General features: G+C 45.0%; 1 protein-coding gene across 1 annotated transcript in view; it reads right to left on the reverse strand.

The window, feature by feature from the left end:
* Positions 1-6,412: 6,412 nt before the first annotated feature.
* The window catches only part of nalcn (sodium leak channel, non-selective), a 182,781-nt gene continuing 164,294 nt past the window's right edge, over positions 6,413-24,899 (reverse strand). The window contains exons 38-44 of the mRNA XM_067986611.1: positions 23,824-23,939; positions 20,373-20,530; positions 18,559-18,709; positions 14,328-14,477; positions 13,099-13,216; positions 10,885-11,081; positions 6,413-7,944 (exon numbers count right to left, since the gene is read on the reverse strand). Coding sequence (XP_067842712.1) covers positions 10,888-11,081; positions 13,099-13,216; positions 14,328-14,477; positions 18,559-18,709; positions 20,373-20,530; positions 23,824-23,939 — 887 coding nt within the window. The 3' untranslated portion in view covers positions 6,413-7,944; positions 10,885-10,887. The remainder of the gene's footprint in view (positions 7,945-10,884; positions 11,082-13,098; positions 13,217-14,327; positions 14,478-18,558; positions 18,710-20,372; positions 20,531-23,823; positions 23,940-24,899) is intronic.

The raw sequence follows: 24,899 nt of genomic DNA on the forward strand, positions 1-24,899 counted from the left end.
TCAGACAAGAGTTCAGTAAGAACAGTAAGTATTATTACAGCAGGTGCATGTTTCAATATTTAAAAAAAGCTGATTCAAAAAAACATGCACAGGACCATAGGAAGAAATATAGGAACAGGAGGAGGCCATTCAGCCCCTCGAGCCTGTTCCGCCATTGAATTGCGACAAAATACAGGAAGACATTAATAAACTTGCGGAATGGGCGTGTAATTGGCAAATGAATTTCAATATAGATAAGCATGAGGTATTACATTTTGGTAGGAAGGATAAGAGGGCCACATGCTGCCTGGATAATAAGAGTCTAAATGGGGTAGAGGAGCAGAGGGATCTCGGGGGGTACAGATACACAAATCACTAAAACTGCAACGCCATTAAAAAAAAAGCAAACCAAACACTGGGGCTCATTTCTAGAGGGACAGAATTGAAAAGCAGAGAAGTTATGTTAAACTTGTATCGAACCTTGGTTAGACCGCACTTAGTGTACTGCGAACAGTTCTGGTCTCCATATTATAAAAAGGATATAGGGCCACTGGAGAGGGTGCAAAACAGATTTACTAGGATGTTACCAGAACTGAAAGGTTACACCTATCAGGAAAGACTGAACAGGCTGGGGCTCTTTTCTCTAGAAAAGAGAAGGCCAAGGGGTGACCTGATCGAGGCCTTTAAGATTATGAAAGGGTTTGATAGGATAGATGTGGAGAAGATGTTTCCACTTGTGGGGGAGACCAAAACTGTGGACCATAAATATAAGATAGTCACTAATAAATCCAATACAAAATTCAGGAGAAACTTCTTTTCCCAGAGAGTGGTGAGAATGTGGAACTCGCTCCCACAAGGAGTAGTTGAGGTGAATAGTGTAGATGCATTTAAGGGGAAGCTTGATAAACACATGAGGGAGAAAGGAATAGAAGGATATGCTGATAGGGTGAGATGAAGTAGGGAGGGAGGAGGCTCATGTGGAGCATAAACACCAGCATGGACCAGTTTGGCCGCACGGCCTGTTCCTATGCTGTTCATTCCATGCAATGTAATTAGATCATGGCTGATCTGTATCATATCTCCATCCACCCTTGGTTCCCTAACCCTTAATACTCTTTCCTACCAAAAATCTACCAATCTCAGTTTTGAAATTTTCAATTGACCCCCAGCCTCAACAGCCCCTTTTTGGGGGGGGGGGGGGGGGAAGAGAGTTACAGATTCCCACTCCCCTTTGTGTGAAGAAGTGCTTCCTGACATCACCCCTGAACGGCCGAGCTCTAATTTTAAGGTTATGCCGCCTTGTTCTGGACTCCCCCAACAGAGGAAATAATTTCTCTCTATCCACCCTATCAAATCCTTTAATCATCTTAAACACCTCAATTAGATCACCCCTTAATCTTCTACACTCGAGGGAACACAAGCCCAGTCTATGCGACCAGTCCTCGTAATTTTACCCTTTTTAGCCCCAGCTTTTGGACATCTTTTTCAAATCTATTCAGAAAGTAGGAAGGCAGCAGGCCAGTTACGATGAGGTTCGAATATTGGATCTGTTGAGAATTGAAATAAGAACCTGTGTGATGAGTTTTGCCCGTTTTCATTCCAGTCACATGGCAGGAGAAGGAACCATCGATAACACCAGGTTGTGAGATGAGGTCGCTCGTTCGGCCCAGAAATCATTTTAATTTTATTTACAATTTTTTAAACATACTTTGCAATGACGCAATGAAAGAAAGACTTGCATTTCTATAGCGCCTTTCACAATCTCAGGACGTCCCAAAGTAAGTACATTTTGAAGTGTAGTCACTGTTGTAACGTAGGTAACGTAGCAGCCAATTTGCGCACAGCAAGATCCCACAAACAACCATAATGACCAGATAATCTTTTTTTTTAAAAGTGATGTTGGTTGAGGGTTAACTATTGGCCAGGACTGGGGAGAACTCCCCTGCTCTTCTTTGGTTAGTGCGTTGGGGGATCTTTTACGTCCGCCTGAGAGGGCGGATGGGGCCTCGGTTTAACATCTCAACCGAAAGACGGCACCTCTGACAGTGCAGCACTCCCTCAGTACTGGCACTAGAAGGGTCAGCCCAGCTTTTGTGCTCAAGTCTCTAGAGTGGGAATTGAACCCACTGACTTTCTAACTCAGAGGCGAGAGTGCTTCCCATGAGTCACAGCTGACGCAGTGAGAGCATGTAATATAATTTTCAATGGGAGCACATCTCGGATCATCTAATAGCCTCGGGTAGGATATCTTCCCTTGGGATGAAAAATGACACCCATCTTATTTTCATGGAATCACAGAGCACAGACGGAGGCCATTCGGCCCATCTTGCCTGTGCCGGCTCTTTGAAAGAGCTATCCAATTAGTCCCACTCCCCCTGCTCTTTCCCCATAGCCCTGCAAACTTTCACCTTCAAGTATTTATCCAATTCCTTTTTGAATGTTATTATTGAATCTGCTTCCACCGCCCTTTCAGGCAGCGCATTCCAGATCATAACAACTCGCTGCGTAAAAAAATTCTCCCCATCTCCCCCCTCCCTGGCTTTTTTGCCAATTACCTTAAATCTGTGTCCTCTGGTTGCTGACCCTTCTGCCACTGGAAACAGTTTCTCCCTATTTACTCTATCAAAACCCCTCATGATTTTGAACACCTCTATTAAATCTCCCCTTAACCTCCTCTGCTGTAGGGAGAACAATCCCAGCTTCTCCGGTCTCTCTACTTTTGTAAGTATGTCTGCTATTGCCAGATACATGAGGCAGCATTAATGTTGGTAGTCACGGTGATCCGTGTAATCCTTTCTGCTCTTAAGTGTTTCTTTTTTGTGATCTGAAATCTGCCGCTATGAAATCTGGCACGTGACCAGACGTGTAGGAAGATTTTTTTTAAAACTTCTTGAAGCCCACCGAGTCTTTATAGGTTCCTAATACAAATGCACATGTACGCAGGATAACGATCGATACACTAAGCCGTTAGCCTCCACTCTATTAATTTCAACAGCCGTGTGCTTACTTTAATTCATTTAAGAATATTAAAAGAGGGCAGATCCAGCAGTTTTTAAAATTACTAAAGTTCATACATTTCCTAGTCAGAGTTAAAAAAGTTACCTTTGCGTTATTAGCGAAAACAGCAGGACATCTGTGCACCGTTCTGATCTTCAATATTATAAAAAGGATATAGAGGCACTGGAGAAGGTGCAAAATATATTTACAAGAACGATACCAGAACTGGGAAGGTCCAACGATCAGGAAAGACTGAACAGGCTGGGACTTTTTTCTCTAGAAAAGAGAAGGTTGAGGGGGAACCTGATGGAGGTCTTTAAAATTATGAAGGGGTTCGACAGGGTAGATGTAGAGAAGATTTTTCTACTTGTGGGCGAGGCCAAAACTAGAGGCCATAAATATAAGACGGTCGCTAATAAATCCAATAGGGAATTCAAGAGAACCTTCTTTACCCAGAGAGTGGTGAGAATGTGGAACTCGCTCCCACATGGAGTAGTTGAGGCGAATAGTATAGATACCGTTAAAGGCAAGATAATTACAAGAGGGAGAAAGGAATAGAAGGATATGCTGATAGGGTGAGATGAAATAGGGAGGGAGGAGGCTCGTGTGGAGCATAAACACCGGCATAGACTGGTTGGGCCGAATGGCCTGTTTCTGTGCTGTAAATTCTATGTCATTCTATGTAATGTTCATACGTTTCTTAGTAACTTAAAAAAGGCTTTAAAAAATTACCGCTGTGTTATCAAAGAAAACAGTAGGACATCTTCTGTCAGTATTTTACACGGAGTATTCTGTGGTACTGAAGGAAAATGAATGCTGTACTTGCTATCTTTGCATCATCCGATTGCATGTGCATGTGCTGGAGCGGGGGACCTGAAGCAGGCGGTCGGCCCCTTATTTACATACGGAAAGGGCCGAGGGTAAAGGACGCCTCTTGTTCGTCCTTACCCAATATGGCGGGCAGGGTGCTTCCGGTTGGAAGTGTACGCGTGTTTCCTGCCCGCCATTTTGGGGGCCTTAGGAGGCGGTGTAGCACCTGAAAAATGGTCCCAATTTAACCCCCCCCCCCACTTTCTCTCAGAGAGTTGTAGAGCAGGCGAATTGAACATTTGGGCCTAGTTATCTGAGCGTGCCCGAATCGGGGCGAATCGCTGTACTGCGCCCACGCCTAATGAGACCGTGGGAAATCCCGCCGGCCTCGTTTGTTTGTTTTTTTTTTCCACTGGCGCCAATCGCGGACCAAGAGGCAGCAGGAAGACCGTCCGGGCTTGGATACCGGCCGAGGTGGTAAGCAGAGTCCAGGGGTGGCGCATACGCTGTGGCTGGCAATGGCCCCCCCCCCACGACTACTCCTGTGACTCCCGGCTCCACAATAAAGTAAGTGAAAAAGGTTACAACTTACCTTTGGGCAGGCAGCCTTCAGCAGTCCCTTTAAGGATCCCTGGTTTGGCTGCAAACAACAACAACAACTTGCATTTATATAGCGCCTTTAACGTAGTAAAACGTCCCGAGGCGCTTCACAGGAGCGATTATCAGACAAAATTTGACACCGAGCCACAGAAGGAGATATTAGGACAGGTGACCAAAAGCTTGGTCAAAGAGGTAGGTTTTAAGGGACGCCTTAAAGGAGGAGAGAGAGAGAGAGGCGGAGAGGTTTAGGGAGGGAATTCCAGAGCTTAGGGTCCAGGCAGCTGAAGGCACGGCCGCCAATGGTGGAGCGATGGAAATCGGGGGATGCGCAAGAGGCCAGAATTGGAGGAGCGCAGAGATCTCGGAGGGTTGTAGGACTGGAGGAGACCAAAATGGAAAAAGGTAGAGTGGTAACGACTCTTCGTTCTCCACATCATGAAGTAGGAACATGTCAAGTGTCAGTTTGGCCCACGTGGTAGCACTCTTGCTTCTGAATCAGAAAGTTGTGGGACGTGTCACGTGATCTCAGCTGACAATTCAGTGCAATACTGAGGGACTCCTGCATTGTTGGGGGCAGGTTGTCGTCTTTTGGATGAGATGTTAAATTGGATGTACAAATAATCATAGAAAATTTATGGCACAGAAGGAGGCCATTCGGCCCATTGTGTCCGCGCCGGCCGAAAATAATCCATCCAGCCTAATCCCACTTTCCAGCACTTGGTCCGTAGCCCGGTAGGTTACGGCTCTTCAGGTGCACATCCAGGTACTTTTTGAATGAGTTGAGGGTTTCTGCCTCTCCCACTCTTTCAGGCAGTGAGTTCCAGACCCCCACCACCCTCTGGGTGAAAAAATCTTTCCTCAGCTCCCCTCTAATCCTTCTACAAATTACTTTAAATCTATGCCCCCTGGTTATTGACCTCCCTGCTAGGGGAAATAGGTCCTCCCTATCCATTCTATCCAGGCCCCTCATAATTTTGTACACCTCAATTAAATCTCCCCTCAGCCTCCTCTGTTTCAAGAAAAACAACCCCAGCCTATCCAATCTTTCCTCATAGCTAAAATTCTCCAGTCCTGGCAACATCCTCGTAAATCTCCTCTGCACCCTCTCGAGTGCAATTACATCCTTCCTGTAATGTGGTGACCAGAACTATACGCAGTACTCAAACTGTGGCCTAACTAGTGTTTTATACAGTTCCAGCATAACCTCCCTGCTCTTATATTCTGTGCCTCGGCTAATAAAGGAAAGTATCCCGCATGCCTTCTTAACCACCTTATCTACCTGTCCTGCTGCCTTCAGGGATCTGTGGACATGCACTCCAAGGTCCCTCACTTCCTCTACACCTCTCAGTGTCCCCCCGTTCATTGTGTACTCCCGCAGCACTTATTCGAAGAGGAGTAGGGGAGTCATCCTGGATATCAGTCACCTCTCATTCAACACTTCCAAAAAAAATAAATGAACTGCTCATTCATCCGTGCAAACTGCCTGCAAAGCAACAACTAAAGCAACTCAGTGTTTTGGGACGTCCTAAAGCCGTGAAATGCCACATTAGAAATGCAAGTCCTTCCATCAACTTGAAGTAACAAGTTTTTTGTTGTAGCTCATGAACTGATGACTAACCAACCTCATGAATATACTTCACTGTTAGAAACTCACAAAGTCTCTGACGTAATAATTCATTTGTAAACAATTTTACAACACCAAGTTATAGTCCAACAATTTTTATTTGAAATCTACAAGCTTTCGGAGGTAATTTACCTGACGAAGGAGGAAGCCTCCGAAAGCTTGTAGATTTCAAATAAAAATTGTTGGACTATAACTTGGTGTTGTAAAATTGTTTACAATTGTCAACCCCAGTCCATCACCGGCATCTCCACATCGTAATAATTCATGCCAGAGTTAGTACGAGCACACTTGAATTTAGTTATCTGTTTAATAGTTTCTCGTCCAACGTCCTTAACGGATTAGAACAGGTTATTTCAAAGATCCATTTCAGTATTAACTTAAAATTGATCCAAAACTACACACTTTAATAAAAAGCTTTTATCCTTTATTGATGTAAAGTTGACAATAAAGCAAAGTTTCCGACAGACAATTAAACCATGGATTCTTTGTACGTAACTTAAAGTGAACTGGTACGGGATGCTCACGTAATATCCTGATCAGCGATGGCGGCACACAGTAAACAGAGGAACAGGCAGTGGGCAAGTACGGGTCAGTGTACAATACGATAAAAACACCTGGAAATGCCGCATCATTTGCTTTTTCATTTACTTCGCATATTCCTCTGCAAATCAGAAAATGTTTTAGACCAGACGTAAACGTTTAGTAAAGGCACAGCATTTTGCAATTTCAGCTCACTCACACTGATGTACTAGAATCCAAGAGAGGGTCTGACTACCTCAGATACGCACGGGCATCTTTGTACTGACCACAGACATTTCTACAAATGGTCTTTACACTCAATACGGTTACGGGAATGAAAATGTAAATTCCGCAAGTTTCTGAGCAAGGCTTGATCCTTACTGACGTACGATGGCTTATTTATCAATGTCTGTTTGCTGAGTTGGTCCTTTCGACGGTGAATTTTTTTTTCCCTCAAGATATTGCATTTCACAGAATACCACACCAGAGGGCAGCAAAGCACACAAATCACCTTTGAAAACTCGGACTGTAACGTGGCGGGGGACTTTGCACAAGTCTGAATGCCAATAACTTGACATCAATCTACCCAGGCAGGCATTTCCCAACTAGAGCTCCCAACCCCTCCAGCAATTGAAACTCAATCTCCAGCACGCTGCTGAGAGCAAAAACCCAGGTGAAAAATTCATAGGGGGGATTAAACAAAGTGTTTTTTTCATTTTCTTTGAACTCTTATGTTTATTTGTTATAAAAATATTGCTGATTGGGGAAATAAGGCTGTCTGACTGACAGTAATCCAACCGGGGAACGAAGAGGCTTTTCGCTTTCCAATCAATGTGGGAAGGCGGGGCTCTGCGGGGATGGACATGTCGGGCGACCAACAACGGTGGGGTGCGTGGAGGTGGGCGGTCATGCAGTGAAACCTCCGGGGAATACATCCAACCGGAGTTGGCAACCCCAGCCTGTTGTCCAAGTGCAATTGGTGCTGGTGGGTACATTAGCCCCCGACATTCCAAACCAAGCTGACGCGTTTCTCTTCCTGACGGCTGCTAAATAATCCGAGTGAAAAAAAATCGTAGAGTATTACAGCACAGTAGGAGGCCATTTGGCCCATCGTGCCTGTGCTGGCTCTTTGAAACAGCTATCCAATTAGTCTCACCACCCCCTGCCCCCGATTTGGACAGTCTCAATCCAGGACCCAATGGAGAAGGACCTACAACTCAAAAAATACATTTGGAGAGGTCAGAAGGACAAATAGTGCAAAACAAATGAGACATTCTGCTAGTGCATTAGGCGATGTTCTTCTGAGGCTGGGTAAGAGCACACCATTTGGGCAGTGACTCTGAAGGATATTTGATGCCATCTCCTGGTGCAAAGTTGAAAATCTTCATCTCTCTCTGATATTTTGGTTCCTCAACCTAAGAAACACAGATACAGACACACACACAGAGACATAACTTTTAGTTTTTAGATGACATGGATCATCAGGCTTTGTGAAGGCTCAAAAAAAGGGAACTCTTGGGCTGGGAATTTCCTCGTAATTGCTCCGGTCCTTCTGGCGTAACTTGGCTGGAAGTGCAGTGGAAACCTTGGTTCACTCCCTTCCCCACCGGCGCACCGTGGCTGCAGTGTGTACCATCGACAGGATGCGCTGCAGCAACTCGCCAAGGCTTCTTCGACAGCACCTCCCAAACCCGCGACCTCTACCACCTAGAAGGACAAGAGCAGCAGGCACATGGGAACAACACCACCTGTACATTCCCCTCCAAGTCACACACCATCCCGACTTGGAAATATATCGCCGTTCCTTCATCGTCGCTGGGTCAAAATCCTGGAACCCCCTACCTAATAGCACTGTGGGAGAACCTTCACCACACGGACTGCAGCGGTTCAAGAAGGCGGCTCACCACCACCTTCTCAAGGGCAATTAGGGATGGGCAATAAATGCCGGCCGTGCCAGCGACGCCCACATCCCGAGAATGAGTAAATACAGGCGTGGAAAGGGTTTCCAACACATTTCCTGCAAAGTTACAGCTGGGGAGTGGGAGCAACTTCAAGGAAATTCCGGGTCTATAAATAGTGAACATGTGATGGTGGTAATTTGGAAAAATCAAATTACTTCAGTGATTAGCGACATGCGACAAGCACAGGCAAGGAAAGCGATCCTTTCGTATTCCACCCAAATGGATGCACATCACACCAGCTTAGACTGTAGGCTATTCGACTGTGGAAAGCATCATGGCCGAGTATGATGCTGTCTTAACGCCCAGAATTCCCTTGGCGTGATTTACACTGCTGTTGCACCATTAAAAAAAAGTGTTCTTGGGCGTGGTCATTTGCATATTGGTGCAAATATTGGTGTTAAACCGGTGCAAGCAGCTGAATCAGCAGGAAACTTATGTGCGGCCTTTTAAATGCACTGCTCAGCCTGAACTATTCATCAGGACACTAAGGAACAAGGAGCTAAGTCAGGAACACTGTTCAGCTCTTTCACAACTCTCTCAAATTACTTAATTGCAGGTCTCACCAATAATTATATTACACAGACAGAACGGTGAATATTTAAGTGTCACCTGAGCCCTGGGGGCAGCAGAGAGTGGCACTGAACCAGAGGTAAAGAACGGGCAACTTCACTCATTCGGACCCCCCCACCCCCCCGGGGGCATTGAAGGCAGGAGGAACAGACCCCTGGGTGGGGGTGGCACCAGGTCGTCCAGAACTATCACTCGTGCCACCAGGAGGGAGGTGGTACGATCACTGGCCGCCAACTCCCTCGCCCCCCCGGGGTTGCAGATTAGAGCCACGAGAAGTTCCACGTCCTCAGCAGGGCAGGTCAAGAAACTTGCTGGGCACCTCGGCCTTTTCTCCTGGCCCACATTGGGCGTCAGCACCTGGGATTGCAGTCAGACATGAGAGCAGACGTCCGTAGGCAGAATGCAACAAAAAAAAAACCTTTGAAAAACATTTCCTACCTTTGGAAATCTGCGATAAACATTTTCGGTCCTCTCTTCTGTTTCAGGAGCTCCCTCATTTCCGCCTTTAACAGCATAAACTTGAGCTCATCCAAAACTCTGCTGCCCGTATCCTAACTCGCACCAAGTCCCGTTCACCCATCACCCACCCTGTGCTCGCTGACCTACATTGGCTCCCAGTCCGGCAACGCCTCGATTTTAAAATTCTCATCCTCGTGTTCACATCCCTCCATGGCCCTCGCCCCTCCCTATCTCTGTCACCTCCTCCAGCCCTACAACCCTCCGAAATCTCTGCGTCCCTCCAATTCTGGTCTCTTGCGCATCCTTGATTTCCTTCCCCCCACACCATTGGCGGCCGTGCCTTCAGCTGCCTGGGCCCTAAGCTCTGGAATTCCCTCCCTAAACCTCTCCGCCTCTCTCTCTCCTCCTTTAAGACGCTCCTTAAAACCTACCTCTTTGACCAAGCTTTCGGTCACCTGTCCTAATATCTCCTAATGTGGCTCGGTGTCAAATTTTGTCTGATAATCGCTCCTGTGAAGCGCCTCGGGACGTTTTACTACGTTAAAGGCGCTATATAAATGCAAGCTGTTGTTGTTCTGAGAGCTGCCAGGCTTTGTTGAAACAGATGCACCGATGCGGTGAAGTTTGCGAAACTTTTCCCTCAGAGCACCACTGGCTCTCGGGCGTTGTCGAGTAAACCAGGCGAGTGGGCCGATCGCAGGGTCACCAGGATACTCGAGGTGGGGGGGAAGCCTTCTGAAAGGTGCACAAGCTCTGGAACAAGCTTCCCTTTGAAGCCGGGAAGAATTGTTAACACGTACCGGAGCCCCTAAAGCAGCTGGAAACCACAAGGAAATTCACCCCCCCTCCCCCGGCCGATGTTCACCTTCCTGCACATATTTGGTACTTAGATAGTAATCGGAGGTGCGGCCCTGACTGATTTTCGTTCCGTCCGATGCATGGGAGGCACTGAGGCGAATCTGCAATGTCCCAGCTGGGATCAGCTAACTCAACGTAGACCAGGCATCAAATCTGGAAGCTTTCTGCTCTGCCTCAATGCACCAATTACCCACTCAGGCATTGGGAACCTAGTGTCAATTGTACCCATGTGGTTTATATCAATTAGTGTTAATTGTATTCAGGTGGTGGGTATCAATTGGGGACTCTCTTGTATCCTTTTATAGGAGGGTGCTTATCTAGGGGGGGTGCACGGTGTGTGAGGAGGAATAAAGGCTTGGAAGCAACTGAAGACCAGGCTCCAGTATTCTCTCCTTCACCACTCTCCGGCTTTTTATACCCAGCGCAGATTATATGACAGAAAAGTACAGCATTATTAACTAGGAGACCAGCTACACCATCGTCTACCATCTTTGAGTTTTCCTTTACCTTTTAAATGTCTAGGAGATCGTCTGCACTTTCGTCACTTTCCACAGTTAGTTGTCGAGTCCACCATCTTTTCACATCTGATCCGGAAGAGGCAGCGTCGGACATCGGGTTAATTTTGCACATAACGGACTTGATGGCCGTACGGCCTCCAAACCGTAGGTTGACAGTTGACACTGAGTGGCTGATTGGTTTAGGAGCTGAAAAGGGGGAATGGGAAAAGCCACATTAAGCAATTCCACCTCGAACTAAGACCAAATCCAAACAAGTTTAAATTCACGGACCAGCGCAGGAAACTTTACAGAATAATTGTAAACGTAGTGCGAAGAATTTAACAGCTCCTAATAAACATACAATTTTACAGCACAGAAACAGGCCATTCGGCCCAACCGGTCCATGCTGGTGTTTATGCTCCACACGAGCCTCCTCCCTCCCTTCTTCATCTCACCCCATCAGCATCTCCTTCTTTAGGAAGGATGCCACGGCCTTGGAGAGGGTGTCGAAGAGGTTTACTAAAATGGTGCCGAGGAGGAGGGACTTCAGTTATGTGGAGAGACTGGAGAAGCTGGGATTGTTCTCCTTAGAGCAGAGAAAGTTAAGAGGAGATTTAACAGAGGTCTTCAAAATCATGAACAGTTTTGATACAGTAAATAAGGAGAAACTGTTTCCACTGGCAGGAGGGTCGGTAACCAGCGGACACAGATTTAAGGTAATTGGCAAAAGAACCAAAGGGGGAGATGAGGAGAATGTTTTTTTACGCAGCGAGTTGTTCTGATCTGGAATGCGCTGCCTGAAAGGGCGGTGGAAGCAGATTCAATAATAACTTTCAAAAGGGAATTGGATAAATACTTTGAAAGGAAAAATCTGCAGGGCTACGGGGAAAGAGCAGGGGGAGTGGGACTAATTGGACAGCTCTTTCAAAGAGCCGGCACAGGCACGATGGGCCGAACGGCCTCCTTCTGTGCTGTATCATTCTGTGATTCTATGATTAGGGACTGCTGATTCTGCACAGCAGCCAGAAGCAAGTGGATTTCTAACACCCCCCCTCCAATTCTGGGGAATGTTGGGTCAATGTCAATGTCCCGAACCCAGGAGGGTTCACGTCGTTGGGCAGAGTGCACTTTGAACCCACTCTGTCCGACCTGTGCCCAGGCAGAGAGTGGAGCGGGGGGAAGAGGAGAATGGGAAAAATCAGGACCGAATCTTTTAGGGTTTTGTTTTTGCCTCTGTCCATTATTGAGTGGAGGAGGTCGGCAGGGGAGCAGTTTACAAACTCGGGCCAATGTCGCTCTTGAGCTGGGATTGGAATATCCCTCCCTCTCTCCATTCCTGTGTGATAATTTAAACTATGGAAAGAGTAGGAATAGATTGGTCATTGGGCAGTTCTCCTTTCCCCAGAGAGGAGTGAGCCTCTGGACTGCGTTGCCGGCCGGTGTGGTGGGTCCTGACTCTCAGCCTTCAAGAGGGACCTGGACCGGGTCCTGACTGGGGCAGATATAGAAGGTCAGTGTCTTTACAGCGTGCGATCTCCTGGGCTGGTTTCGATCGCCTGAGGGAGCAGAAGAGGAATTTTCCAGAATACTTTTTCCCTTATTGGCCCTGGGTCTTTTCCTCTTTGTTTTGCCTCTCCCAGGAGATTACAAGGCCGCAGTGGGGAGGTGGGGGGGGGGGGGGGAAGTGATTAGTTCCAACTCTCCGGCCATCGTGAGGTGTGGGTCAGGCTTGACCGACCTCGCCCATCAATTTCTTATGTTCGTCCAATAATCCCTCGTTTCCAACTGTCATCTTTGCTTAATAGAGCAACTAGGATTCACCATTAGCCGTGGAATATATTACAGATATGGTCAGATCCTACAGGTGAAGCAACAGGTCAGCTGACCTTGTGGTAGAACATCTTTTGTTCCAGTTAAATTATCTTTTTGGTTATTTTGCGATTTCCGTTTAGAGATGTAGCTACGAAAAGCTTCTTTACCCAGAGAGCGGTGAGAATGTGGGACTCGCTACCAACAAGGAGTGGTTGATGCGTTTAAGGGGAAGCTCGATAAACACATGAGGGAGAAAGGAATAGAAGGGTATGCTGATAGGGTGAGATGAAGTAGGGTGGGAGGAGGTTCATATGGAGAATAAACACCGGCATTGGGCCAGTTGGGCCGAATGGCCTGTTTCTGTGCCTGCACATTCTACGGAAGAGCACACAAGAAACAATTTCCCAAGTACCTGATGGGAGGCGCCACTGACCAAACTTCCGTTGAGGTTTTCCAATGTCTGTGGAGTCTTGTCGATATCCACCTTGGTCAGAGAGTGTGGGGCTAAGCAGCTGCTGCTGACTGCTTGCCTGGACAGGAGACAGAGTGATAACTGTTGGTCATCTCATTACTGTTGAGTTAGCAATCACTACATCACCATCAATGGTAAACAATTTTACAACACCAAGTTACAGTCCAGCAATTTTATTTTAAATTCACAAGCTTTCGGAGGCTTCCTCCTTCCTCAGGTAAATGTTCAGGAGCTCCTGAGGAAGGAGGGAGCCTCCGAAAGCTTGTGAATTTAAAATAAAATTGCTGGACTATAACTTGGTGTTGTAAAATTGTTTACAATTGTCAACCCCAGTCCATCACCGGCATCTCCACATCATGATCACCATCAATGGGAAGAGTAATCAGTCGACAGATGCTTTTTCTCTGGTAATGGCCGTGCGTGCAGCCATAAATCAAATTTTATATTGAATTATGCAAAGTTAGCCCAGTAATTAGCCTACCTCCACCTCCGTATCATCGCCCGTCTCCGCCCCCTGTCTCAGCTCATCTGCTGCTGAAACCCTCATCCAAATCTTTGTTACCTCCAGGCTTGACCATTCCAATGCTCTCCTGGCCGGCCTCCCACCTTCCACCCTCCATAAACTTGAGCTGATCCAAAGCTCTGCTGCCCGTATCCTAACTCTCACCAAACTCCGTTCTCCCATCACCCCCTGTGCTCGCTGACCTCCATTGGCTCCCGGTCCGGCAACGCCTCGATTTTAAAATTTTCATCCTTGTGTTCAAATCCCTCCGTGGCCTCGTCCCTCCCTATCTCTGTAACCTCCTCCAGCCCTACGACCCTCCGAGATCCCTGTGCTCTCTGATTTTTATCGCCCCACCACTGGCGGCCGTGCCTTCAGCTGCCTCGGCCCTAAGCTCTGGAATTCCCTCCCCAAACCTCTCCGCCTTTCTCTCCTCCTTCAAGACGCTCCTTAAAACCCACCTCTTTGTCACCTGTCCTAATATCTCCTTATGTGGCTCGGTGTCAAATTTTGTCTGATAATCGCTCCTGTGAAGCGCCTTGGGACGTTTTACTACATTAAAGGCGCTATATAAATGCAAGTAGTTGTAATGGACTTTAAAAGGCAAGAGGCATCAGTAAAGAATAACAGATGTTGTGAATATCAAAGGAGGAAGGGAAATACCCACCTCAGGCTGAGTTCCGTTATCTTGGCTGCTGGCCAGCATTTCTTCACTGGCTTCGGTTGTTTCGATGCTGGGAGGGATAAGGAACCTACTGCGCTCTTGCTGTTGGCTCTCCCGCAGGCTGTGGATGATGCTGCAGGACTGTTGCTGTTTCTGAAGACACAGGATAACGTTTGGTGAGGAAATATTTACAGGCGAGACGGAAAGTTACAACGCCCAGGCCGCAGTCACGACAATTGATTTTTTTTTTTTAACGGCCCCCTTAAGGAAGAAAAGACGGCAGCTCTGTGGGCAGTGACCTCGTTTGGGGCAAGGACTCTGTTGAACGAGCTTAAAAGATCGCGTGGCTATTTGGACATAATGTCGCTATGGGCACGACTCACCTACGCTTAAAATTCCACGATCCTTTGCGTTATTTGATTGAGCTGTTATCTGGGCGGAAACCATGGGGAAACTCCAGGCCGGAATATTAACGGGGAAGTTCACCTTAATTCAATTCCTGTTATATTTAGCTTCTGTTACCACAGTAGAAGATGCACGAAAAAACACCCAGTTTCGAAGAGTAGAACACCGTTTCATTCAGAACAATCTCAATTTTTTTCTCCACTTTTCTGTCTTATTTTCATATCTTAAATCGTTGTGCATGAATCACAGGACTAAAAATCACAACACTCAGAGCAAGAAATTACCCAACCCAGTGAAAATGGCCAACAATTTACTCTAATTTTCTTTTCTATACAACGGGAGAGAAATGTTACTCTTTCAAAGCCACCGAATATATTACAGGCAAAGATAACATTCGTGATTTTATTACCGGAACCTCTTTAAAAGACAACATTCCATTGACCTTTGTAGCGATATTGAATTAATGCTTGCTTAACATGGCAAATACGCCACATCACTGATTCGCACCAAAGTTTACCAACATTGAGCAACGAAAAATTCTACAGCAGAATGAAGATTATTCCCAGACAGCAGTGAGTGGCTACAATTAGTAAGTTACATCGAAACTACAGCACAGAAACAGGCCATTCGGCCCAACTGGTCCATGCTGGTGTTTATGCTCCACAGGAGCCTCCTCCCTCCCTACTTCATCTCACCCTATCAGCATATCCTTCTATTCCTTTCTCCCTCATGGCTTCTCCTTAAATCCATCTATTCTATTCACCTCAACTACTCCTTGTGGTAGCGAGTTCCACATTCTCACCACTCTCTGGATAAAGAGATTTCTCCATTGGATTTATTAGTGATTATCTTATATTTCTGGCCTCTAGTTTTGGTCTCCCCCACAAGTGGAAACATCTTCTCTACATCTACCCTATCAAACCCTTTCATAATCTTAAAGATTACAATCAGGTCACCTCTCTTACTTTTTTTTTAAAAAAGATAAAAGAGCCCCAGCCTGTTCAGCCTTTCCTGATAAGGAAATCCTCTCAGTTCTGGTATCATTCTTGTAAATCTTTTTTGCATCTTTTTAAAAAAAATTCGTTCACGGGATGTGGGCGTCGCTGGCGAGGCTGGCATTTATCGCCCATCCCTAATTGCCCTTGAGAAGGTGGTGGTGAGCCGCCTCCCTGAACCGCTGCAGTCCGTGTGCTGAAGGTTCTCCAATGCCTCTATATCCTTTATATAATATAGAGACCAGAACTGTGCACACAGTTGTCAATACAGACAGACAGATGGGCACAGAGAATGACAGCTGATAGTACCTTTGGAGAGTGTCACTTTCACAAGGAAGTGCTCGGCAAATGTAAATGATGTCAAAATGCATCATTGCATCAACTGCGTGTGATGGCATATTGACAAAACCATAGGATGGCTCTTTTCTCCCTCCAAATTAAATAGTTTAATAATTACCAAATACTGTTCCATGCAGATGGTACCCCTTTGATAAGTTTCTTCATTTAATGTATAGAACAAGACAAAACAAGGTGTTAGTTGTGGCTCAGACCTGAGTCAGAAGGTCATGGGCTCAAGTCCCACTCCAGAGACTTCTGCACATAATCTAGGCTGACACTCGCAGGGGAGTGCTGCACTGTCAGAGGTGCCGTCTTTCGGGTGAGATGTTAAGCCGAGGCCTCGTCCGCTCTCTCCAGTGGATGTAAAAGATCCCATAGCAATATTTTGAAGAAGAACAGGGGAGTTCTCCCCGGTGTCCTGGCGAATATTCATCCCTCATCACTAAAACATCACTAAAACAGATTATCTGGTCACTCTCACATTGCTGTTTGTGGGACCTTGCTGTGAGCAAATCTTCTGCTGCGTTTCCTACATTACAACAATGACTACACTTCAAAAAAGTACTTACTTGGCTGTAAAGCGCTTTGGGACGTCCTGAGGTCGTGGAAGGTGCTATATAAATGCAAGTCTTTCTTTAAACCTCCAGTGGATAGACTGGAGAAGCTGGGATTGTTCTCCTTAGAGCAGAGAAGGTTGAAAGGAGATTTGATAGAGGTGTTCAAAATCATGAAGGGTCTAGACAGAGTAGATAGAGAGAAACTGTTCCCATTGGCGGAAGGGTCAGGAACCAGAGGACACAGATTTAAGATGATTGGTAAAAGAACCAAAGGCGACATGAGGAAAAACTTTTTTTACTCAGCGAGTGTTTATGACCTGGAATGCACTGCCCGAGGGGGTGGTGGAGGCAGATTCAATAGTAACTTTCAAAAGGGAATTGGATAAGTACTTGAAGGGGAAAAATTGGCAGGGCTATGGGGAAAGAGACTAGCTGGAATGCTCTTGTACAGAGACGGCACGGGGTCGGCGGGCCGAATGGCCTCCTTCTGTGCTGTAATTCTATGATTCAAAAATTCTATATTCACGGTGGCGTCTGCAACATTAACAGCTTTTGAATTTTATAAGTAATGTTATTCAGACAGGGAAAAGAACCTTTATGTTTTATTTAAGTGGTTTAAGTGCAAAGGTAATAGGATGTTCTATTTAACAAGCATTTAGAAATTTAAATTGATTTTTTAATATTTTTTGCTAGCTGTAATTGACCCTAAATTACCCAATTATAGTCCAAATCCCTAATACATAGCTGAAACCTTTGTTATCTGAAACCTTTATTATGCCCAATTTGTTGTCCAGATTTTAGATATTAAATGGGTTTAGGAAAAAAAATGGAACGGTCAGCAAAAGTTAGATTGAAGTTAATTGTTCAGCTTCTTTTTCCTATCACTGTGTTTCCACTGAGCTTCATTCTAATTGTTTTCCATCAGCTAGTTAAAAATAACAGTCCGATTGACTTGGCAGTTTCACTGCACAAGGCCATTAATGAAGTAACTCATGCAGAAAAAGTCAAAGTCACTTAGAATCATTCCTGCTCCTCTGCTCTTTCACACATTACATTCATTTTTTTAAAAAAAGTGTATTTGAAAGATTTGCCCACTTTATATTGAAGTTTCTTTAGCTCATTTTAAGAAACTATATCTGCTTCTTGTTCCTTTCACTGGCACCTTGAACATTGATTCTCAGCCTAAATGAGTTGCTTTTTTGATTTTAATTTCTTGAAATTTAATTTTTTTGAGTTCAAAAGCTTCAATTAAAATTGGTCAGATTCACAGGTGATACCGAGCTCTGAAGGACGGCTGAATCTGAAGATTACATAGAATTTACAGCACAAAAACAGGCCATTCGACTCAACTGGTCTGTGCCGGTGTTTATGCTCCACACGAGCCTCCTCCCACCCTACTTCATCTCACCCTTTTAACACATCCTCCTATTCCTTTCTCCCTCATGTGTTTATCGAGCTTCCTTTTAAATCCATCTACACTATTCGCCTCAACTACTCCTTGTGGTAGCGAGTTCCACATTTTCACCACTCTCTGGGTAAAGAAGTTTCTACTGAATTCCCTATTGGATTTTATTAGTGACTATCTTATTTTTATAGCCCCTAGTTCTGGTCTCCCCCACAAGTGGAAACATCTCTACTTCTAACCAATCAAAGCCCATCACAATTTTAAAGACCTCCTTCAGGTCGCCCCTCAGCCTTCTCTTTTCTAGAGAAAAGAGCCCCAAGCCTGTTCAATCTTTCCTCTCAGTTCTGGTTATCATCCTTGTGAATCTTTTTTTTGCACCATCTCCAGTGCCTCTTTATAATGTGGAGACCAGAACTGCGCCCAGTACGCTAAGCACGGTCTAACCAGGGAGGATCTACATTAAAACACCGGTACATCGATTTCCTGCTGTTGACAGCAGGTGTAGACAAAGTTTTTTTTTGGAAATTACTTACTGCTCTAATGCGTTTCAAACATTTTTTCAGCCACATTCGTATTGTCTGTTTAGCCACCTCTTCTTCAATGGTGTATTCAAGTTGTTCTCGGGCTAAGAGTTCTTCCAGCTGAAGGCTTTTTCTGATATCCACTGATCTGTACGATAGCATGCTGAGCAAGGGATAAAGATGCTTGGTTTATTATACACATATATATATAGATATATAAATGACTCAATCAAATATGAGTAAACCTGCTGGAAAATTACTTTAGCTGGCCCGAGTCACGATTTATATGGAACAGAATAAAAGGTTAAATTATGAGAACAGGTTGCACAGACTGGGCTTGTATTCCCTCGAGTGTAGATGATTAAGGGGGTGATCTAATCGAGGTGTTTAAGATGATTGAAGGATTTGATAGGGTGGATGGAGAGAAACTATTTCCTCTGGTGGGGGGAGTCCAAAACAAGGGGGCAGAACCTTAAAATTAGAGCCAGGCCGTTCAGGGGTGATGTCAGGAAGCACTTCTTCACACAAAGGGGAGTGGAAATCTGGAACTCTCTCCCCCAAAAAGCTGTTGAGGCTGGGGGTCAATTGAGAATTTCAAAACTGAGATCGATAGATTTTTGTTGGGTAAGGGTATTAAGGGTTAGGGAACCAAGGCAGGTAAATGGAGTTAAGATACAGATCAGTCATGATCTAACTGAATGGCGGAACAGGCTTGAGGGGCTGAACGGCCCACTCCTGTTGCTGTGTTCCTAGATCATGTGAAAAGGGAGAAGCATATTAAAATATATATTTTAAGATTTACGGTCTCCAATTTTGGATCACTGGAAATTAATAAGACACATTCACTGTAGGAATTTCAGAATCCTCACGTTCTCACATTCGTCGCAGTTCATAGAATCATACAGCACAGGAGGAGGCCATTCGGCCCATCGTGCCTCTTTGAAAGAGCTACCCAATTAGTCCCTCTCCCCCTGCTCTTTCCACCATTGCCCTGCAAATTTTTCCCCTTCAAATATTCATCCAATTCCCTTTTGAAAGTTATTATTGAAACTGCTTCCACCGCCCTTTCAGGCAGTGAATTCCAGATCATCACAACTCGCTGCGTGAAAAAATTTCTCCTCATCTCCCCCTCTGGTTCTTTTGCCAATTACCTTAAATCTGTGTCCTCTGGTTACCGACCCTCCTGCCAGTGGAAACAGTTTCTCCTTATTTACTCTATCAAAACCCTTCGTAATTTTGAACACCTCTGATAAATCTCCCCTTAACCTCCTCTGCTCCAAGGAGAACAACCCCAGCTTCTCCGGTCTCTCCACCAGTTCTCCTACGCACCAGGATGTCCACCTTGATGCAGACAGGAGAATTGCAAGTTACACTATTATATTAAACGCAGTATTTGCACTTGCAGTTTTTTCCTCCAGATTTAAAATTAGCCCCAGGAAAATATGGTTGCTGGAAAATTATTAAATAATATAAATGATTTTACAATGCTATTCACTTCAACTACTCCTTGTGGGAGCGAGTTCCACATTCTCACCACTCTCTGGGTAAAGAAGTTTCTCCTAAATTCCGTATTGGATTTATTGGTGACTATCTTATATTTATGACCTCTAGTTTTGGACTCCCCCCACACAAGTGGAAACATCTTCTCTACGTCTCCCCTATCGAACTCTTTCATTATTTCACAAGACCTTTGTCAGGTCACCTCTCAGTCTTCTCTTTTCTAGAGAAAAGAGCCCCGGCCTGTTCAGTCTTTCAACGTGAAAAGACTGGTATCGTCACAGACAGTACAACTGCAACTTAGGAAGAAGGCAAAACTGTTCTCCTACCTCAGCACGTCGTGAAATGTGACATCACCGCCGTTGTGCAGCCTCTCCATCTCATAACACATGTGCTTGAAAAGCAGCTTGTCCTTCTCCAGATCAACCTCCAGCCTTCCTCGTAACAGGCGTAGCAAGAACTTGATACGAGATGTCGGAATGGCTCCCTGGGGTAAGGTACGGAATGTTTGGTAAAAGGTAGCTTGGACACACTGCTGACTTTGGATGTGTTGAATAACGGAAAAAGTAACCACCAGCCTGTTCGGATAACAACTCCTTCCATTTATCTAGCGCCATTAACATAGTAAAAATGTCCCAAGGCGTTTCACAGGAGCGTATATCTGACAAAATTTGACACCAAGCCACATAAAGAGATATTAGAATCATAGAAGTTTACAACATGGAAACAGGCCCTTCGGCCCAACATGTCCATGTCGCCCAGTTTATACCACTAAGCTGGTCCCAATTGCCTGCACTTGGCCCATATCCCTCTATACCCATCTTACCCATGTAACTGTCCAAATGCTTTTTAAAAGACTAAATTGTACCTGCCTCTACTACTGCCTCTGGCAGCTCGTTCCAGACACTCACCACCCTTTGAGTGAAAAAATTGCCCCTCTGGACCCTTTTGTATCTCTCCTCTCTCACCTTAAATCTATGCCCCCTGGTTATAGACTCCCCTACCTTTGGGAAAAGATTTTGACTATCTACCTTATCTATGCCCCTCATTATTTTATAGACTTCTATAAGATCACCCCTAAACCTCCTACTCTCCAGGGAAAAAAGTCTCAGTCTATCCAACCTCTCCCTATAAGTCAAACCATTAAGTCCCGGTAGCATACTAGTAAATATTAGGACAGGGCTTGGTCAAAGATGGAGGTTTTAAGGAGTGCCTTAAAGGAGGAGAGAGAAGTGGAGAGCCGGAGAGGTTCAGGGAGGGAATTCCAGAGCTTAGGGCCTGGGCAGCTGAAGGCACGGCCGCCAATGGTGGAACAAAGAAAATCGGGGATGCGCAAGAGGCCAGAATTGGAGGAGCGCAGAGATCTCGGAGGGTTGTAGGGCTGGAGGAGGTTACAGAGATAGGGAGGGTATGGAGTGATTTGAAAACAAGGATGAGAATGTTAAAATCGAGGCGTTCCCGGATCAGGAGCCAATGTAGGTCAGCGAGCACAGGAGTGATGGGTGAACGGGACTTGGTGCGAGTTACGGTACGGGCAGAAGAGTTTTGGACGAGCTCAAGTTTATGGAGGGTGGAAAGTGGGAGGCCGACTAGGAGAGCATCGGAATAGTCGAGGCTTGAGAAAGGCACGGATGAGGGTAACCGCATACCACAGACTTTTGTCTGTTGATAAAAAGCCAGGCGACAGAAATAGGACAGAAAAAGGTCACGACTTTGGACTCTGCCATCAACAAGATCGCAACGATGACCCCCTTTTATGGTAGTCAGAAGCCATAAGACGAAGACAAAGAAAAATCTCCTCATTTAGTATCGATCCAGCTACCTGAAAACTGCACAAAAGGAGAACGGGATGTGCTATCATCGGGAGAGGCAATCTGAAGAAGACAAGGTCGAGTCTCTCAGCCCTCCCCAGAACGGATGGCCTGGTCAGCCTGCGTTCTGAACCGTATTCCACAGTTGTGAGCATTGTCTACATCGGTTACTTATTGTCGTTTGGCAATTGAATAAAGTGCTTAGTAATCTTGATATAAGTTTCTCTGGTTGTTGCCTCCACTCAAAGTTGGAACTAGTAATAAGGTTATTTCCCTAAACATAGGGACAAACAAAGTAAATAATAATAATAATCCCACACCGGGTATCAAATGGGAAAGGGAAATGCAAAATTCTTGACGTACTCAAATAAGAATGGCAGTAAAGTATTGAAATTAAAATAAACCCCGTGCAGGAGGGTGATAATGGTGTTACTAACTATGGAGCTGCTGTGACAATTCCACATTTATCACACAAAAGACACTCTGAACATGTACAGAATGAAACAGTTGTTCACGCATTAGGTTAGAAATTGTGCCGCGTTGCTGTGTAAATGAATGAGACTATAATTTAGAATCAGTCATAGAATCATAGAAGTTTACAACATGGAAACAGTCCCTTCGGCCCAACATGTCCATGTTGCCCAGTTTATACCACTAAGCTAGTCCCAATTGCCTGCACTTGGCCCATATCCCTCTATACCCATCTTACCCATGTAACTGTCCAAATGCTTTTTAAAAGACTAAATTGTACCCGCCTCTACTACTGCCTCTGGCAGCTCGTTCCAGACACTCACCACCCTTTGAGTGAAAAAATTGCCCCTCTGGACCCTTTTGTATCTCTCCCCTCAAATCTATGCCCCCTGGTTATAGACTCCCCTACCTTTGGGAAAAGATTTGACTATCTACCTTATCTATGCCCCTCATTATTTTATAGACTTCTATAAGATCACCCCTTAACCTCCTACTCTCCAGGGAAAAAAGTCTCTTTTCTGCACTCTTTCTAGTTTAATAATATCCTTTCTATAGTAGGGTGACCAGAACTGTACACAGTATTCCAAGTGTGGCCTTACTAATGTCTTGTACAACTTCAACAAGACATCCCAACTCCTGTATTCAATGTTCTGACCAATGAAACCAAGCATGCTGAATGCCTTCTTCACCACCCTATCCACCTGTGACTCCACTTTCAAGGAGCTATGAACCTGTACTCCTAGATCTCTTTGTTCTATAACTCTCCCCAACGCCCTACCATTAACGGAGTAGGTCCTGGCCCGATTCGATCTACCAAAATGCATCACCTCACATTTATCTAAATTAAACTCCATCTGCCATTCATCGGCCCACTGGCCCAATTTATCAAGATCCCGTTGCAATCCTAGATAACCTTCTTCACTGTCATATCTTCATAGTGATACTGGAAGTTACATTACCTTTCTAAGTACTGTATCACTGCTCTATCTCTTCAGCTTCATGAGGTGAGGTGTTAATGCTACTACCAAAATGTAAAGTAAGTGACATTGTTAATTTCCCGTCAGTAAAGGTGTTCGATTTTGATGATTCTATAGGGAGGAGTGGTGGGAACAGGCAATTTTTTTTATTAATACGGTGCCTTAAGTTAAATGAAGAAGAACTTAGCTGTGTCAGTGCTAATGACAAATTGAAAAGGAAGAACAACAAACATTAAAACGTTTTTGTAAATTTATTGCTCTGGCGAATGGACCCTTAACACCTGATTCTCAATGTTGGCCGGTCTGCCCAGACACTTCAATAGCAAGAAAAAGCACCAGAAATGGATAATAACAAGACCAGACCGTGCTGTCCTAACGTCTGAAACCGAGACTTTCTTTTCAGCTGATGATGCAGGGAGGGGAAGGAAACAAAATAATATTAACCCTCAAAATTATGTAATGAAATGATAAGCCAGAAGGATTTCGCAGATTGCAAATAATTTAACCAACAAATCACCTACCTCCCTTTTGTCATCAACCATGTTCCAAATTATTTGAAAATGGCGAAGGTCATTGTAACTCAGGAGCTGGTCCTCTTCAGTAGAGTAAAACAAGGAAAAGTTTTCCACAATGATAGCTGATGGAAAGAAGTGAAAAAAGATTCATTACCCAATGTCCTACAAAAAAGGACACCCTCCACACTTCTAGAGTTGAGTTGTCAGGTCTGTGCTGGGGTTTATGCTCCACACGAGCCTCCTCCCACCTTACTTCATCTCACCCCTATCAACATCTGGGGGAAACCATCTGGGGGAAACGACAGAAAAGGCATTTGTCAATATCTCCCCATATAGTGACTGCACTCCTGCATGATATACAAGGGTTTGCACGTTCATTAAGATATCCATTTATCTCGACCAGCGCTAAAATTAAAATAATACCATGTGCATTTCTTTCAAGATCTGAGCGGCAACTGGGTAGAAGTGTGATGCGTGAAGGATGACCGTAAAAGGCCACGGCGGTGTAGAGGGTACATTACGCGACTAGTAACCCAGCAGCCTGGACCAATAATCCAGTAGAAGGTGAGTTCAAATCCCGCCATGAGAGTTTGAGAATTTGAATTCAGTTTATAAAACCAGGAAATAAAATCTGCTCTCAGGAAAAGTGACCGTGAAGCTGTCGGATTGTTGTAAAAACCCAACTGGTTCACTCATGGCCTGTAGGGAAGGAAACTTGCCGTCCTTACCTGGTCTGGCCTGTAACACACCAATGTGGTTGACTCTTAACTGCCCTCTGAAGCCACTTGGTTGTATCAAACTGCTACAAAAAAAATAAGGTGACCCACCACCACCTTCTCAGGGCATTGAGGGATGCCTTGCCAGTATGAATAAAAAAAAACTTTTAAAAAAACGAATAAGACTCAAGAAACAACCTCAGGATGTCCCGAAGCGCTTTACAGAAAATCAGGTACTTTTCTGAAGTGTAGTCACTGTTGTAATGTAGGAAACCTGGCAGCCAATTTGTGCACAGCAAGATCCCACAAACAGCAGTGTGATAATGACCAGATACATCTGTTTTAGTGATTTTGGTTGATGGATAA

This window comes from Heptranchias perlo, chromosome 6 (assembly GCF_035084215.1).
Source record: "Heptranchias perlo isolate sHepPer1 chromosome 6, sHepPer1.hap1, whole genome shotgun sequence".
Classification (NCBI taxonomy): domain Eukaryota; kingdom Metazoa; phylum Chordata; class Chondrichthyes; order Hexanchiformes; family Hexanchidae; genus Heptranchias; species Heptranchias perlo.